Here is a 16,490-nt window from a genome sequence, read left to right as displayed (position 1 = left end):
GCTTGTCTTTAATTGGAAACTTTACATTTTCATTTTAAAAACTGTGCATTGGGCCGCTCATTCCAACAGTTTGCTGTTAGACTCTGATATACTGTGAGGCAGCAGACTTGGGAGTAAGGTATGTCCCTATCGGCTAAGTGGTCTGTGCACTCGTCTTTTGTGTGGGAGGATGTGAAACCAAATGAAAGTGATGACACTGTCCTCATGGTGCGTCTGTTTTTATCCACTTAATCCCAAGAAGTACAGCCGACCTTGTATGTGTAGGTTTGTGTAATAGCAGAAAATGGTAGAGAGGCCCAACCTTGGCCTGTGATGATGCATTCACTGCATTCACTTCCTACTTACCAGACTGTACTATATTTGTGTTCTTTATGCTTGTACATGCAGTGCACCCCTTTTCTCAAAGCAACTGAGCTTCGATTTAAAAATATCCTACAAATAATGATATTAGCGATAATGTTAATATTAAAAATGTGCCAACAATTCCATTTCATTGATGAAGATTTGAGCAGGCCAATTGCAATCCCGGCTTCCTTAACTCATTGAGTGCCATTCAGGTCTATAGACGTCTATAGACGTGAATGGCTGTGGTTGCTAGGAGACTCTCTTGTGAATATCTAACTTGTACCATGATGTAGTGACCAACTGGTGACATGTAGGTGACAGCAGCGCACCTTTGAATGAGAGATCACCCATTATAGGCAGAGCTCAGAGGGAGAGGAAAGGAGTTTACAAGACAGAAAATGGTGCTACGAGAGTTGATGCTGAAGTTCCCAGCAGCTCACAGCAGCACACAGTCGACCAGAGCATGGCAAGGCAAGGCAAGGCAAATTTATTTGTATAGCGCATTTCATACACAAGGCAACTCAATGTGCTTTACACGATAAAACATTCAACTGTTTAAAATCAAATCAATTAAAATCATCAACAAACACATTACATCAACAACATGACCAAAAATCTCCCTGTCAATCATACGCAGTAGAGAAAAAAAGTGCGTTTAACTTTGAGTTAAAAATGTTCACATGTGATGCTGACTTCAGCTCTGCTGGCAGTTTGTTCCACTTCTTTGCAGCATAACAACTAAACGCAGCATCACCATGTTTACTGTTAACTCTGGGCTCCACTATCTGACCTGTGTCCATAGATCTGAGAGACCTGCTGAGTTCATGGGTGGAACTATGTGGACTATTGAGAGTGTGGGGCAAGCGCCGACACTCGGCATGTCCGGGATGAGGAGGAAGTTGCGTGTGTGGAGAATGACGGCGGGAGAGACTTGGAGGAATACCAAAAACAGTAAAAAATCCATACAACTTTGACCCCGATAGCATAATAATAATAATGTTGCCATCAAAAGCCCGGACTCAGTGTTGTTTTTGTAGTTTTTTAGAAGGAAACTAATGTTGCGATGTCCCTAAAGCAAAAAAAAAAATGCTTCAAAGTCACTAAAAGTTTTTTCAAAAAAAGCCGTTTTTTCTCAGCTTTTTGTCACAAACTGGCGATTTGTGTGAAACTTGCCTCTATTCAACTGTTGATCACAGAAGAACGAAACAAAATAAGGTTTTATGATGAAATCAGAGACTTTAATCTTTCAGAATCTGGTGTCAGAATCCAGATTGTCATAGGACAAAAAATTCTGTTGGCCTTTAAAAATGAACTAGGCCATCTCGGACGTGAACTCATTTTTCTCAGCCTCCGCTGGGAGCAGGGTTACTTACTGGTTCACTTGGACTTGAAATACTTGAAGATGTCATCTTCTGAAATAACTATACACTTGTACTCGTCCCGTTGATGCCTTGAGAGCCAGAGAGTGAAGGATTCTTCTTCTTCTTTTTCTGGCAGATTAGACTCCTCAAAGGCGTATTGCCTCCTGGTGGTGGAAGAAATTTGCTTGCAAATTCTACATATTGTCCCTTTAAGACAGTCTGACCAGAAGTGACCAGGAGAGATCATTCTGTAATTATCAGTACAAATAATAATAATAATAATAATTACTGTCCAACACGTTGCCCAACACTACTGCACCATGTGAGCTAGATAGAAAGTAAAATACCAGGAAAATAATAATATCTTGATTTTTATATGGCGCTTTTCAAACAGCTCAAATACACTTTACCATTAAAGTACAGATGCTAAAAAGAAAATAGTACATGTAATAATGAAAGTTTTAAGCGCCATTGTAACGTTAAAAGTCATATGAGTAAGTAGTTTTAGCAGTTAAAAGCAACTCTGAATCAATGGGTGCAGAATGGTACAGTTTTGAATGTCTTGAGGTAGTGAATTCCAGAGGGAGGGGTTGCCTGCAGAGAAGGCTCTGTCCCCCCAGGTTCGGTGCATGGTGTGAGGTGGGGAGAGGAAGTTAGCATCTGAGGAGCGGAGGTTACGAGAAGATGGGTAGAAGTTCAGTTAGATATGAGGGGACCTGGTTATGGAGGGCTTTGTAGGTGAAGCAGAAAATTTTGAACTGGATACTCATTTCCGCGGCTTAGACTTAGATTTTTTGGGCATTACCAAACTTATCACTAACTGATAATTGGAAAGTTGGCCCCCTCGTAACACAGACACGTCCTGATCCTCCTGTCAATCATCCAGACCAGTGTTTCTCAAATGGGGCTATGTGAAGGGTACAAATGAAAATGAAAAAATGTTCATAATGTTTATCTTTAGTTAAAAATTATAATCATGTGAAAAATTATCAGCAACTCACAAAACGACAACAAAAACACACAAAATAAGATGATATATATAATGAATAATAAAAAGAACAAACAGCAAGAGAATACACAAAATGACACCAACAACACACACACTGAGAGCGAATAATTTAAATAATACCAACAACACACAAAAACGACAACAAAAACACACTAAATGAGAGGAAAAATACACAAGATGACTACAAAATACACAGAAATAACAGAGAAACATACAAAATACACAGAAATAACAGAGAAACATACAAAACGACATAAGAAACAACCAAACGACACCAAAAACACACTGAGACAGAATAATTTAATTAATACCATGACAACACACAAAAGCACACACAAAATACAAAAAAAATATACTGAATAAAAAAAAACAGAAAAAACACAGAATTATGATGAACGGAAATTATGAAATCTATAGAAATAAATATTTTCAGGAGGCACTAAATACTGTTTCATTCCACTTATTTGCAAAATGAGATTCTTTTTTAAAATGTGTTATTACCCATTCATTCCATCAGTATGCTCTATAGTTGTTTTTCACATAATTCTGAGCAAAATGTGGTGGTCGGACAAAGAGGGATACTAACATTCAAAAGGAAAAGAAAGGGGTACTTCAGCCAAAAAAGGCCCACTCCCTCGGTCTGGAGTGGACACTATTTTCATGTAATGAGCAACTTTTTACAACAACGTGTATCTTCAAATAAATGAATTCACCTTCATGAACACACACTTTGTCATAAAAGAAATGGAAACCCTTTGTAAGTTACATCACTTCACCTGAATAATGTAGTTCCACACAGTTTTGCACCACCTCACTCCTGCACGCACGCACGCACCCACCCATGCTCACTCCAGAGAGCTGATAAGCAGGCCCCAGGGACTGACAACAGTTCCCTGCATAAACAAGCACTTCTTTGTTTGCCACATCCCACTCCTCCTCATCCTTCCTCACAGCTCTAACAATCGCCCGCACCGCTGTACACACACACACACACAGGAATATATGAAAGCTTATGAAGCACTCATTTAAAGCATGCTTGTGTTTAAATAGTTGCCATCTTGTTTTCACAAACAAGGTCACCTGGATTAGCATAAGTATCAGTTGAGATAACACTTTTCCTTTTACTGGCAAGTGTTTGGTGACACTGTAGGCGGACAGTACATAGACTTCTCCCTACTTTGGATGGAATTTGGCTTGGGAAGAAATAGAACAACAGATACAAAGCAGTCAGGCTTTCTCACCTACCTATGTAGATGTATTTGCTTAAGGGGCTTAAATGCAATCATATGAAAATGCGAGATAAAGTATTTTGAAAGAAGATATACTGTAAAGAAACAAGTTTTGAGTGGTGAATAAACCTTGAGATGAAGTATCTTGCATTAATCAGCGAGGTCTTCTCTTTCTTTTCTGGGAGAAAGAGGCAGCAAAACAAATTAAGCATGACACTTGATTTAAAAGTACAAAAAGAGAGATTATTTCCAGAGATTGAGAAAGGCAGCCACCAGTAGGGTTGCAGGTGGCATAGCTCGCTTGCCTCATTAAAGAATATTATCCGGCATGCCTCACGGTAACCGCCTGTGTCCTCCTCCTTCAGACTCCTTCTCACACCTCTGAGTGCTTGGAGAGACGTTTATCCCAGAAATCAGACAAGGGAGCAGCAGAAAGAAGAGGAGGTTCCATTTATAGGCAGATGCCTTTAACATGACAGTGAAATGTCAGTTTTTTTTTTGCTCTTGTATGTTTTCATCCAACCTCTAGTTGTTGATTGACGCGTGGCTCAAAATGTAATTATGTTAAACAAGCCTCAAGGAAATAGATTGTTTAACATCAAAAGGACATGATTGAGAATAATGAGGAGTAGAGGGGAGAGAAACAGATTTAATAACTACAGAGGCCAGCTGTGTGCGTGCACGTGTGTTCGTGCATCTCACACAATGCGGAGGCGTTTGCTGGAAGATGTTTGTGTTTTCAGTCCTCAAACAAGCCAGAGAATCCAAAGTGAAGCTCAGAGATAAACTGAGTTGGACAGATCTGTGGCTCGGCGTGGGCAGAATCAGGTTCAGGTTTCCTTTGTTGTCCTTCTTCATGAGCACAAGTGTGCTCTGTAGAGATTCTATCTGAGGAAACCATTTGGTCCTACCCTCTCAAGTGCACCGCATATTAACTGCAAGGTGAGCTGCTTACGATGCATTGCTGGTAATGAAATACTTATTTTCATAGACTGTGAACTAACTAATTAAAACCTCATATTATTGCTTACGCTTCTCTCTGATATTGAAAGAATATATTTCAAATCATCACAGACTTAGTTTAATTGGTCTTTTTGATTTCTTTAAAAAACTGTTTACAAATGATTTCGCTCTAAGTTCAGCCTCTTATTTTATTTTGTCATTGGTCAACAGATTCAATCAATGGTTCTTCAGATTTGATTTCTCAGGAACATAATCCTGAAGCATTTTTGCTTTTAAGATCAGTTTATGAACATTAGGGTGCAGCTTTCTATGGTAAATGTATTATGGGGTCAGTTTTGCATTATAGGTTTAAACTCAAATGTTTTAGCTCTCGCTTTTTGAATTCACGACAGCAAAGCCCAATAAATGGTCTTAGAAAATAAATTTATATAAAACGAAAACCTACGGTAATTTCTCAAGGTGCCATTCAAAGAGAACATTGTGCTCTGAAGGAATCTAAGTACTAAATAACTACCAGTTGCACTTTGAAGAAAAGAAATGAATGGCTTTCTCTGCATACAAAAAAAGCTCTTCAATGTTACAGCAATTTCTAATAAGCCACTAAAAATGATTTTGCCACTTAAATTGAATACAATACACACCATTAGATTTATTATAGTCTAAATAAGAATATGGTATTGATATGATATGATAATGTTATTATATAACAACTAACCAATGCCATTTGAGGAGCCTAATGATATTTAAACTATTATTTGTATCACCTTTGTATGATAATAGTAAGGATAGTGCTTCTGCATTTCATCACCCTTATAATAAAAGTGCCAAAGTCCTTTATTTTTTTTCCATTATTTAAATTAAAAAAAATTAAAATTTAATTTTTTTTTTAATATATAATAAAATACAAGAGTTAGGCATTAAATCTGAAAATGGCAGAACATGACTTAAGCACTTTTGTTATTAGAGTAAGCAGTTTTTAACATTTTTTAAACCTTTTTTAAATAATAAACGGCATATATTGAGTATTGAACAGCAGATAATATATTCTATATTCAGTTTTGGCAGCATATTTACATTTAATAAGTAAGTAGACAGTAATCTGTAAATTTAAGTCACAAATGTTGTTAATAAACTATTTTGCTTTTGCCCATGTGTTCATGAGATGGAGGCTTGAGTTTTGGGGAAAGACACACCTAAGTTTGTACTTTCATATCTATTGATTCCTTCCTCAGGTCCTATTTCTTAGTAGGATTACTTAAGTGCCATCAGGGACTGAATGCTAATAGATTTTATTTTTGTAAAAAGTAAAGGACAGCAGTGTTTATTTGTCAAATAGAAGTGAAGAATAAGGTTTTTCAATCACTGTGACATTTTTCTGAGATCTGGATTTATTCTTGTTGTAGACAAAGTAACCCTGGTGACACATTCACCTACTCATCTTTTCTGGTACTTAGCAAATAAAACTGCATTACAGTCTTTTCAAAGTGTTGCTCAGTGGCTGCTTATTAACCTTGTTTTTCATTCACATTCAAAGCTGTAATTTGTGAAGTCTGGTTGATTTTTCAAAACATATTGATCTCCCATAAGGCTGCTGTTAGACTTTTTCCCTTGTTTGGTTTTGGTTATTTTTTTTTCTTCTTTTGAATCCATGCGATTTCTCACTTTATGGAGTAGAAACAATAGATGGTGGCAGAGAACAAATGACTGATCAATTAATCCCAAAACAGTGCCAGTGCATGTGAAGTGAATTTTAACTGCAAGCGCTATCGGAAAGAAAAAAATCATATATACTGGTGGTTTGGTGAGGTTATATCTTTAAAAGTTGTTGTGGAGCCGCCAGAACAAAAAAACCTGCTGGTCCGTGAAACAATGGTAACCTCAGACGTCCTTAATGACGTAGTGCCTGTGGTTGTGTGATGGGTACCAGTGCTTTACCACTACTGTCATATTCATCTGTGTCGTGCAACACAATCTGTCAAGTTTTGTATGTAAATAGTGAAGCCAGCTGTGGTTGTTCTGATGCACATCAGATGTAACTCCAAGAAAAAGATCATTACAAAAACTAAATGAAGATGAAAATCAAATAAATCAGATAGGAAACCAATGCAAACACAACGCCGGAATCAACGACTTAACTTATCATATCTGATCGGACATGGCTGCTCCCCATTGATTGTATTTTAAGGGAAATAATGTTTTTTTAAAAAGTACAAATTTTTTTTTTTTTTTTTTTTTTTTGTCTTTACATATTTGGTTTATTGGTGATACATTAAACACATTTTATGTTATATACTGTACATGCACCCTTCAACAAAGAATGAAACAGTCACTTTAATATATTTTGGCACAAAAACCTGAAGAGGGAGATGAATATAAATGTATTTCGTAGCCTGTCTGTGATATGTTTTTTACTTATTGCTAATTTAACATTTTTTTAGTGTACAAAGTTCTAGAAACTAGTAAAGGTCCCTTCCTTTACCAAGTCATTGGCAACATTAGCATGAGTTTATTTAGTTTTTCTGGACTAATGTGAAACTGATTAGCCCAATTATAATAACTCCCCTCCGTAGTGTAGATATCTTTTTAAGTGTTCTTGCGTTCTGACTGTTTTTGATAAAATAATTCTAACTTCTTCAGACTTTTATGCTACAGTTTCTAGACAAAACCTCACGTTATAGTTTCCCAAATCCATTATTGTGCCTTGATCCTATGGATGATTCACCCTGATCTTCCATTCTCCACTCTTAATCAATACCATATTAGCTCCAATACTGCGACCCAGTTGTCCAGTCATTATGCTTTGGCTTTCCTCAAACTACCCATGTTTCACTTTCTTTTTTCTGCTTTTAACACATTAACTTTAAGGACAATGATTCTGGACATAATGGCAAATGCAGCCATTTCTGCTGAATTCTACATCACTGCTTCCATTTACTGCATGCATTATAATGAGAATCACTGGAGCATTAGTAATGAAGCCTATCCTCTAGCTACGTGGTGTAGGACTGGTGTGGCAGGAAATGTTCAGGTTCAAGTCGCTAATCTCCTTTATTACACAGTGCTGCCACAGACCTGCTTTTAATCGTGTGTGTGTGTGTGTGCTTGTGTGTGTGTGTGTGTTTACACGATGAACACGAGCAGCACTGTGGCGACTTGGCGCCCCCAATGTAACCTGATCGTTTTCACCGCGTGAGCCAAAAACCATATGCTTTGCATCAGTACTCCACATATGTTACACTCTGGGCCCAAGTGGCTGACAAGAGCTGTGGGATAATATTCTCCAAGGAAGTGAAAAATGGTTTCCAGAAGTAGAATGTCTGCAGAAATTTTCATAACAATCTCTTCTGTTTGGCAGCTTCTCCCAACACAGACTTTTGTTTGTGTATGTAATTTGTTTCCTCAGTCCTATTCATTTGAAGCTGTTGCACCACACTCTACTCCCCCATCCTCTGCTGCTAATCTTGGCTGCTACCTTTCATCTTATTCTTTTTTCTCTTCCTTAAGATGCTGAGGTGCTCTGCATCCACCTGACAACAAGGGCTCTTATCATTTGGCTGTAACATCTGGTTCACAGAGGGTGTTACGGTCATTAAGACATTATAGGTTTCCTGCTCTATTTTCAGTTTTAAATAATCTGCTTCTCCTTTTTTCTTTCTCACATATCTTTCTCACTCAGAATTGTCACAAATGTCACCGATTATTTATAACTTTAAGACAGACAGTTTTTAATCAATCATTTCAAAAGACATTAGTGCCAAATTATAAGTAAAAGCCTGTATCAGCTTGTTTTTAATCATATTACATATCAGACGAAAGAGACGAAACCTCACGATATATAGTCATATCGATTTTTTTACACACCCGAGGCAGAATAAAGTTGAAATTGCTCCTTTTCCCGTCCATTGTTTGCAGCACATTTGAGATCAAAGTGGTCCGTATTTGGCACCTCTGCATTAAAAGGTGCAAGAATCTAAACTAGGCAGATTGTATTCAGCTAGCTTAGCTACCAGTTAGCAGATTGTAACAAGAAATGTATTGAAAAGGCAGATAACCAAAGTGGTAGCGTTTGTTTGAGTGCAGCTTGTTAAAACAGGGATGAAAGCTAGAGAGATTTGGAACACTGAGAAAACATTAGGATTTAACAGCTGCTGGTGTCGAGAGACATTTAAAATTTCAGCTCCTACACAGAAATGTGTTTCAGCACAGTTTAGTAGAGTTCTATATATCAGTGGTTCCCAAACAGGGGTACAGGAGCAAATTGCAGGGGGTACTCAGAAAGATTTAACAATTAATTTAGATAATAATTTGGAAATGTTCCCAGTTCTTTTTTAGGCAATTTTTTTGACAAATTCACCACAATTTTCTTGTAATTTATTGAAACATGATTATTTTATGCTGTAGAGGCCATTTTATCACACTTGTGACAATAGTAGACAATATTAATTTTACATAGACTGTATTTAACTAATTTCATTGGTATTTTTTTAGATAAATTACACTCTTTGTTTAGAATTTGTAGTCTAAGCCTTAGGAAACCAATGTTCGAGACACAGTTAGGGGTTTAGGAGAGCTCGCTGTTCCACAAATGAAAAAGAATATGAAATTCTGGAGTGGGTACACATGATTTGACAAAACTGCAAAAAAGATTAGGGACCACTGCTATAGATGAACCCAAAGGTGTTTCCTGTAGGGCCTATTGCAGGTTTTCCCTCTTATTTTCTAACTAGCAGTCAGCCACCTTGTGTGAGATTATTTTTCTAACAGTGTGCGAGTAATCTTTTCTGAAGGGTTTGCTATAATGTACATTTATATGCTCAGGTGCATCTTCAGAATCCTCTTTGGCATCATTGTTCAGCTCCAAATCCTCTGTCACTGGTCTCCTATATTCCTGTCTTTTCCATTTATAACATATTTCACTCCCAGCTCATTAATAGATCTTGCCTGGTTATTACCACCAGTGTTTGTTAATATGCTGGCGCGTATTAGTGTTTGCCCTGATGCATTGCAAATCGATATTGTAAGCAAAAGCCCATTGCTCCTTTAGGTTTTCGAAACAATCTATGCCATCTATAAGGTCATCGCTCAAGCAGCAGGGGTGACAGAGAAAGAGTGACTCAGTAAAAACTTCTTAAAATATGCATGTTGTTTACAAGATGATTTATTCATGAAAGGCTGCGTAGTCCATTATGTGTGGGCTGCCCGTGCCACTGGTGTTGACAGCAGAATCACTCAGGGGATAAGTACACCAAGAGAAATGCAACTTCAGAGATTCTGTAGGGGCTGAGGTGATCCCTGACCAACGGGTGTAGTCACTGAATGCAAGTCTTTATTTAATATGAGTGAGCGTGAGCTGCTCTTCTTTCCTTCTCCAGGACAACGCCTGTTTGATTTCATTCACTTTCCTCTCCCGTCTCCAGATTTCGACCCCAACCTCGGCATGATGGCTGGCATCACCCCCATGAACCCCATGCTACCGGGACTCGGAATGGTTCCTGCACCGCTCTCTCAGGATGTTCCACTCGTCAAAGAAATCATTCACTGCAAGACCTGCACCCTGTTCCCCCCAAACCCCAGTAAGTGGCTACGTGATGCTAATTCTACCCTGGCTCCACCCTCCCGCTGCTCCAGCTCCTTTCGTCTACCACTGTTTGATGAAAGAGACTCACACTGCGATGAAAAGCATTCAGCGCCGTAACATTAGAGCAGCTTTGAAGCCAGCAGCTTAACATTTAAATTCACATTACAAGGCTAAATCACAGCCACATTTCATGGCCCAATTCATTGAATGAAGGAGTTTTCTCCCAAATGAACTAGTGAGTAAATATTGCAGCAAGTTGCACCAAATAATTTAAAATACTGACACTGGCTCTTGGCGTCTGTCTCCAGATACAGACACTACGCTAGTGACAGATGTTATTAAAGGTTTGTTTCATCTTTTGATAAAGAAATTGACAGGAAAAATAAGATAAAGGATAATGTACTTCTATAAAGAGGTTTATTAGGGGTGTACATTGGCATGAATCTGACGATACGATACGATTTGCATGACATGATACATTGTATCCCGATACTAAACAATACAATATACATCGCTAGATATAGCGATAACAGTAATTACAAATTTCTGGTATAAAATACAATTTATTTCATTTTTTTATAAACCTGCAAGAACAAGTAATTCGTAAACTAACTGGAATTCAAGTACCAATATCAGCAGAGACAAGTCAGAATCAGAATCAGAAATGTTTTATTTGCCATGTACAGTTTTGAGGACAGTACAAGGAATTTGACTTGGTGGTTGGTGCACAAAACAAGCAACAAAAAGAAATAAAAGAAATAAAAACAACACAACAAAGAACAACCCAGCAACAATAATAATAATAATAATGATAAATATAAAGGATGAGGGATAAATAAAGGATAGATAGAGAATAAAGGATAAATAGGATAAATATAAATATATATATACAGTGCAGCAGGTATCAAGCTGGTGGAGGTGGTGATCGGGTGGGGGGGGGGGGGGGGGGGGGGTTCAGTGGGTGACTTGGGGTGTGTTCATGTGGATGGTGGCAGAGGGAAAGAAGCTGTGACCACAAACATCTATAAAAGTAGGGATGTGAATCTTTGGGGTGTCACCCGATTCGATTCCGATTCTTAGAGTCACGATTCGATTCAAAATCAATTCTCGTTTTAACCGATTCTCGATTCAAACATTGATACAACGCACAGTGTGTTATGGCAAATTATGGTATCAAAACAATGCAGTTTGTATAAGATAATTTTGATTAAACCGATTCCAGTGACGTAATCACACAAAGGCAAACTTAAGACAAAAGGTAACAATTATTGATGCTAAACAAATAAAACACACACTCCTTGTGCTGTCTGTAATACATTGTAAGTTGGGGTCGCTGTTGTTTCCTGTTGGGATCGTGTCATAAACTGTAAAGGTCTGGGTGAGTTTCTGTGTTTTGGCCTAACACTGTTGCCGTAGTAGTTGGAAGTCGTCATCTTTAAAGCCCATGACCTACTGGTCTCTTGTATTTTCGGCTTGAAAAAACATGTGCTTGTGAGTATGTTTCAGTGTAGTTTGATAACACTCCTAAGACTTTTTGTGAAAGTTAAGCATAAACTTTGTGTTATATAAATCCCCACCGATCGCGAATTGTAAATGTTAGCATGAGCATATACATGGGTTTTCCCATAGACGTTAGCATGAAGCTAGCAGATTTGTATGTTCAGTTTACAGTGAGTAAAGACTTAAAGCAGATCTTCTGAATCAGAGTAAATAAAAGAATTTAAAACATTTATTTTTGAAGTTTATGAATCGATTCAGAATTGTGGCTGATTAGAATCGTGATTCTTATATGAATTGATTTTTCCCCCAACCCTATATAAAAGTGTGCAGTATGTTTTATGAAAAAAAATGCAATCAACTTCCAAGCTAAAATGCATTGAGGAGTGAGATAGTTTAACAAGGTCTGATGTGGTTTACTGACACCCAGTGACCGGGCGTTTACGTGCTATACATATCTTAGTGCGAGTTAATGTTTTTTTTGTTTAAAAGCATCATTTTTAAAAAAAAGATTTTGTCATTTTTTGGATCGATACAATAATCGCGGGCTTAAATATTGTAATATATTGCCGAATCAAATTTTTTCTTACACCCTTACGATTTATGCACTCATAACTCTGAGTTAACTTGAGGTCCATAATAAGGCTAAGGGAAACTGAGATGATCACATCTAAACAAAAGTTGATACTTTTCCATGAAATCAATTTGTGTTGGCTCGAGTTTTTACATAATGTCTGTGGACATTGTTTGTGTTGTTGGTTTTGAAATCTGGCCCCAACTGAGAATTATATTAAATATTCATATCATAGAGTTTATTGTGACCTAAAATCCCCTGACAATGTGTAGGTGTTTGAAAATTGATGACTTTGTTTACGTAAAGCAGAGTACACACATAAGAACTTTATCAATCTGAAGAGATTTATTATCTGTTACAGATTCCACACATGAAGATAGAAAATCAGGCATAGAACAGGGTGAACTTGGTGAAGTAAAAAACCTAATCGAAGCGGTCAACAATATTTGACAGATTTCAACGTGTTGCCTCTGAATTCGGTTCAACTTGGAGATCTGAAATTTTCAACTCGGAAGTTCCGAGTTGCCTTAAACGCAGCATTACGTGTTTCTCGATCAGCTCGCTTGTTGATTGGCTGCATTCCATTCCACGTCACAAATCACAGGGTCATGAGTCGGGAGTCGATGGCTTCACACACACACACACACACATACACACGAGGAGTTTTAGTCGTATATTGAACAAGTTCGTTCATTTTGGAGCCGATTATCGGGACAAATTCACTCCAAACAGCTCAGACCGCAGGATAATCTTATAGGATAGTCTCATAAAACATAAAATAATCTGGCGTTTGCCATGCTTGGTCGGGAAGGTGGAAAATTGGGACAAAAAACGCTTATTTATCTTTGTGTGTCCCCCCGTTTAAGAAAAGGCGCTACTGCTTTTATTCTAGTTTGATGTATTGAATTTTTTGTATTCACTCAAGGTTCACATAACAAGCAAATGTCTCAATGAATTATTGCAAACATCCACAGGTGTCCTTGTGCATGTGACTTATCTCTGTAAAGAGATTTCAGATTGCACTCTTGTTAAATGCCATGCCTGGGAGTTACATCAAACACTCCAACAGCAAATGCCACAACGGGGGGCTTTTTCGTGCCCTATTTTCATGTATTTATTTCATTCATTTCCCTTTTATGTTTCTTTTTTTTTTTTCAACTGTCAAATATGGAAGCAAAGGAGGATTCATTGTCATGCTCATACACTCATTAGAAATGTATGAGTACGACAGAAAATACATCAAAACATCATGGGCAGAACTATTGGTGTTGAAAGAAAAACAAGTTTTCAGAGAAAACACCTCAAATTAGTGACAGATGGTATCAGATTTTATGGTAGATACAGTTGTTGGCTTTTAAGGTTTAAAGAGTTTCAGCATCTGTATAATGTTAATTGTTTTCAAGTGGGAAGAATGAAAAAGTAGACAATTATGTAGAGTTTTTATGAAAAACTAGCTACAAGTACAAGGATTAACCTTAAAGCTGTGGTACTCAAACTATTTTCATTAATAAAGAAATAATATAGTTACTATAGTATATTGTAAAAGTAAACATTTCTGAAAAAAATCTTAAGTCTGTGTGCTGTCTGTACTTTATAATTAAGTATTTTAGTTAATAAAACCATAAGACAAAATCATGGCGGTCACCGCCTCCAGCTCTAATCACAGGATTTAGAGAAAGGAGGGGTGAGCAGAGCCCACGAAGAAGCCTCCTCATTGGCTGCTGCGATATATGGTGAAGCGCGTGCACGGTGCAAACTTGTTTTCAGTTTGGATGCGCAAGTGGCTGTTTTCCTTCTAGACAGGTAATCTAATGTTCCATTTTCCTAGATTTTGTGTGCATCCTTTTGCGTAGCGACGTGTTTTATCGGTAGTGCACGTTCAGCTCTCGTGCGCGATGTCGTGCACTTCCAGAGAGGCGGAGACTGGGAGGGATTATGAGAGTGGGGGGCGGAATTTCCGGCTTGAATTCAGCCATGCCCCTCTTTCATGGTTTATGATTCAAGTAGTGCAAGTAGTGCAGCTTTAATGTGAAGCCCTGAAGCATTCTGTATTTCTGTGTTACTTGTTATTCTTATTCCTGATATCATGCAAAGGGCTCAGGAGACTGGATTCTATTTCCTTTACCACTTTTGTTGTTTTCTCCCTCCTGTCCAACTATCTCTCTGATCCTTGTGAGCGAGGTTTGTACTTATACATGAAACGGTCAATTTCCAAGCAGCCCACATTCTATCATCCAACTAGAAATGTGTGCGGTACAGGGTGTTGTTTTTATTTATCCCTCTACCATCTTCCAATTATTTGGAGTCAGGTAGAAAAGTTAGCGGGGGGGGGCTCTATTTTGTTTTTTTTTCCGATACCCTGCCTCAGAAAAGTCTCAGCCCAGGGACTTTATTTTTTCTGTTTCAAAACTTGTGCTACGTTTCATCTTCAAGGTGAACTAAAACTAAAGCTCCTCACCGCACTCGCACCTGGGAGTTTATTTTCTATCACTGAAGCAAAACATTCACTCTCGCATTGTTAGTTTTTTTTTCTACCTATCTTGAAAGCTGTTTTTAAGATATTTTGTTTGTGTTATGGCTCAGAGTGTGAAGTGTCACAATATGACAGTGAGAAACGCTGATTAAAAAGTTTAACTTTTAGCTACGAAAGTCTTTTCGGTTAGTCCTCAGGAGCAAAGAGAGAAACGAACCAGACACCTGTTTCAGGGGCGCTTAGACACCCCGAGGCTGAATGAGGAATCAGCTCATCAAATAATACCCAGCAGCTTTTTGGGCTGTCACGAGCACTCGTTGACTTAAGTACAAACTTTTGGTCCTGCACGTCGTTGTAGGCGTACAATAATTAAAGAAGGTTGACTTGATGGCTCAATACACTGTCAAACACCATATTGTTCAAGATATAACTTTATTTGTCCAACAGTAGAGAAACTAAGGTTATTACAGTAATAAAGCACTTTGTAGAATGGAAATAGGCAAATAAAAACTGTTGTATTATTACAATTATCAGTGTATGAATGATACAATATCAACAATAATAATTTACAATGCTACATATAATTAGCATTGATTTTACATCCTCTTTCTGGTTCCCATCACTGTTAACGTTATTTTTTTCATTTTTTTTTTTTTTATTGTTTTTGTTATTTAAAACAACTAAATAATTTAGAACAGTAACACAAGAAAGGATCCATCTCATGACAAAGCTGTAAAAATGAAAAATAATACAAATTTATATGATTTTAAAAATAGGCTCATGAAAATTTTGTTCTCACACAACAATTCTGAAATTATACTTTTCAAGATTGAAAATATTAACTAATATAAAATCAGACCTAAACGTTGACACATATCTCAACCAATTTCCCTCAAATGAGGCAAATTAATTACTTAGCTTAAATGTGATTGTATCCATTATTGTAAATATATTGTAAATTAGATCAATCCACTCATTTGTGGTTGGTGCGTCTTCTTTCTTGAGCCATTTCAATGTCAATGTCTTCTTACACGCCACTAAGAACACTCTTAGCAAGTATTTACCGTTCAGGGTTTTTAAGCCTCTAACCTTTTAGTAATGTCACCTGAATAAAAAGGTAAATCTCTAATCCTGGCTCGCTGAAAAAGCTGATATCTTGACATTATTGTTATTTTAAAAGTCAAACATCTGCAGGTATCCAGTGTGTGTGCGTGTGTGCGTGCGTGTGTGTGTGTGTGTGCCGGCGACACTGGGAGTTTGGTTGTAGTGAAATCTGCTATGTTTTCATCAGCAAAGCAGGAGAACAATCCATTTCAAAACAGAAAAAACAAACTCCTTCGAGATTGTCCTTAAGGAACTGAAGTTGCTGATGAAAGAAAAGAACCCAATAACTAACAGAAAGTTAAAGCTGCTGAATGCAGGAGGAAAAGGACTAGTTTATTTAATCCTTCTCAGCTCGTA

At 37.5% G+C, this 16,490-nt stretch overlaps 1 protein-coding gene across 4 annotated transcripts in view; it reads left to right on the top strand.

Annotated features, from left to right (window-relative positions):
* enox2 (ecto-NOX disulfide-thiol exchanger 2) overlaps positions 1–16,490 on the top strand; it is a 240,171-nt gene that overhangs the window by 161,893 nt on the left and 61,788 nt on the right. For all 4 annotated transcript variants that reach the window (XM_028460204.1, XM_028460201.1, XM_028460203.1 and 1 more), the window contains one exon: positions 10,325–10,480. In XM_028460204.1, coding sequence (XP_028316005.1) covers positions 10,325–10,480 — 156 coding nt within the window. The remainder of the gene's footprint in view (positions 1–10,324; positions 10,481–16,490) is intronic.

Source organism: Gouania willdenowi, chromosome 10, assembly GCF_900634775.1.
Source record: "Gouania willdenowi chromosome 10, fGouWil2.1, whole genome shotgun sequence".
NCBI classification, from domain to species: domain Eukaryota; kingdom Metazoa; phylum Chordata; class Actinopteri; order Blenniiformes; family Gobiesocidae; genus Gouania; species Gouania willdenowi.
This window is presented reverse-complemented; position numbering and strand designations above follow the sequence as displayed.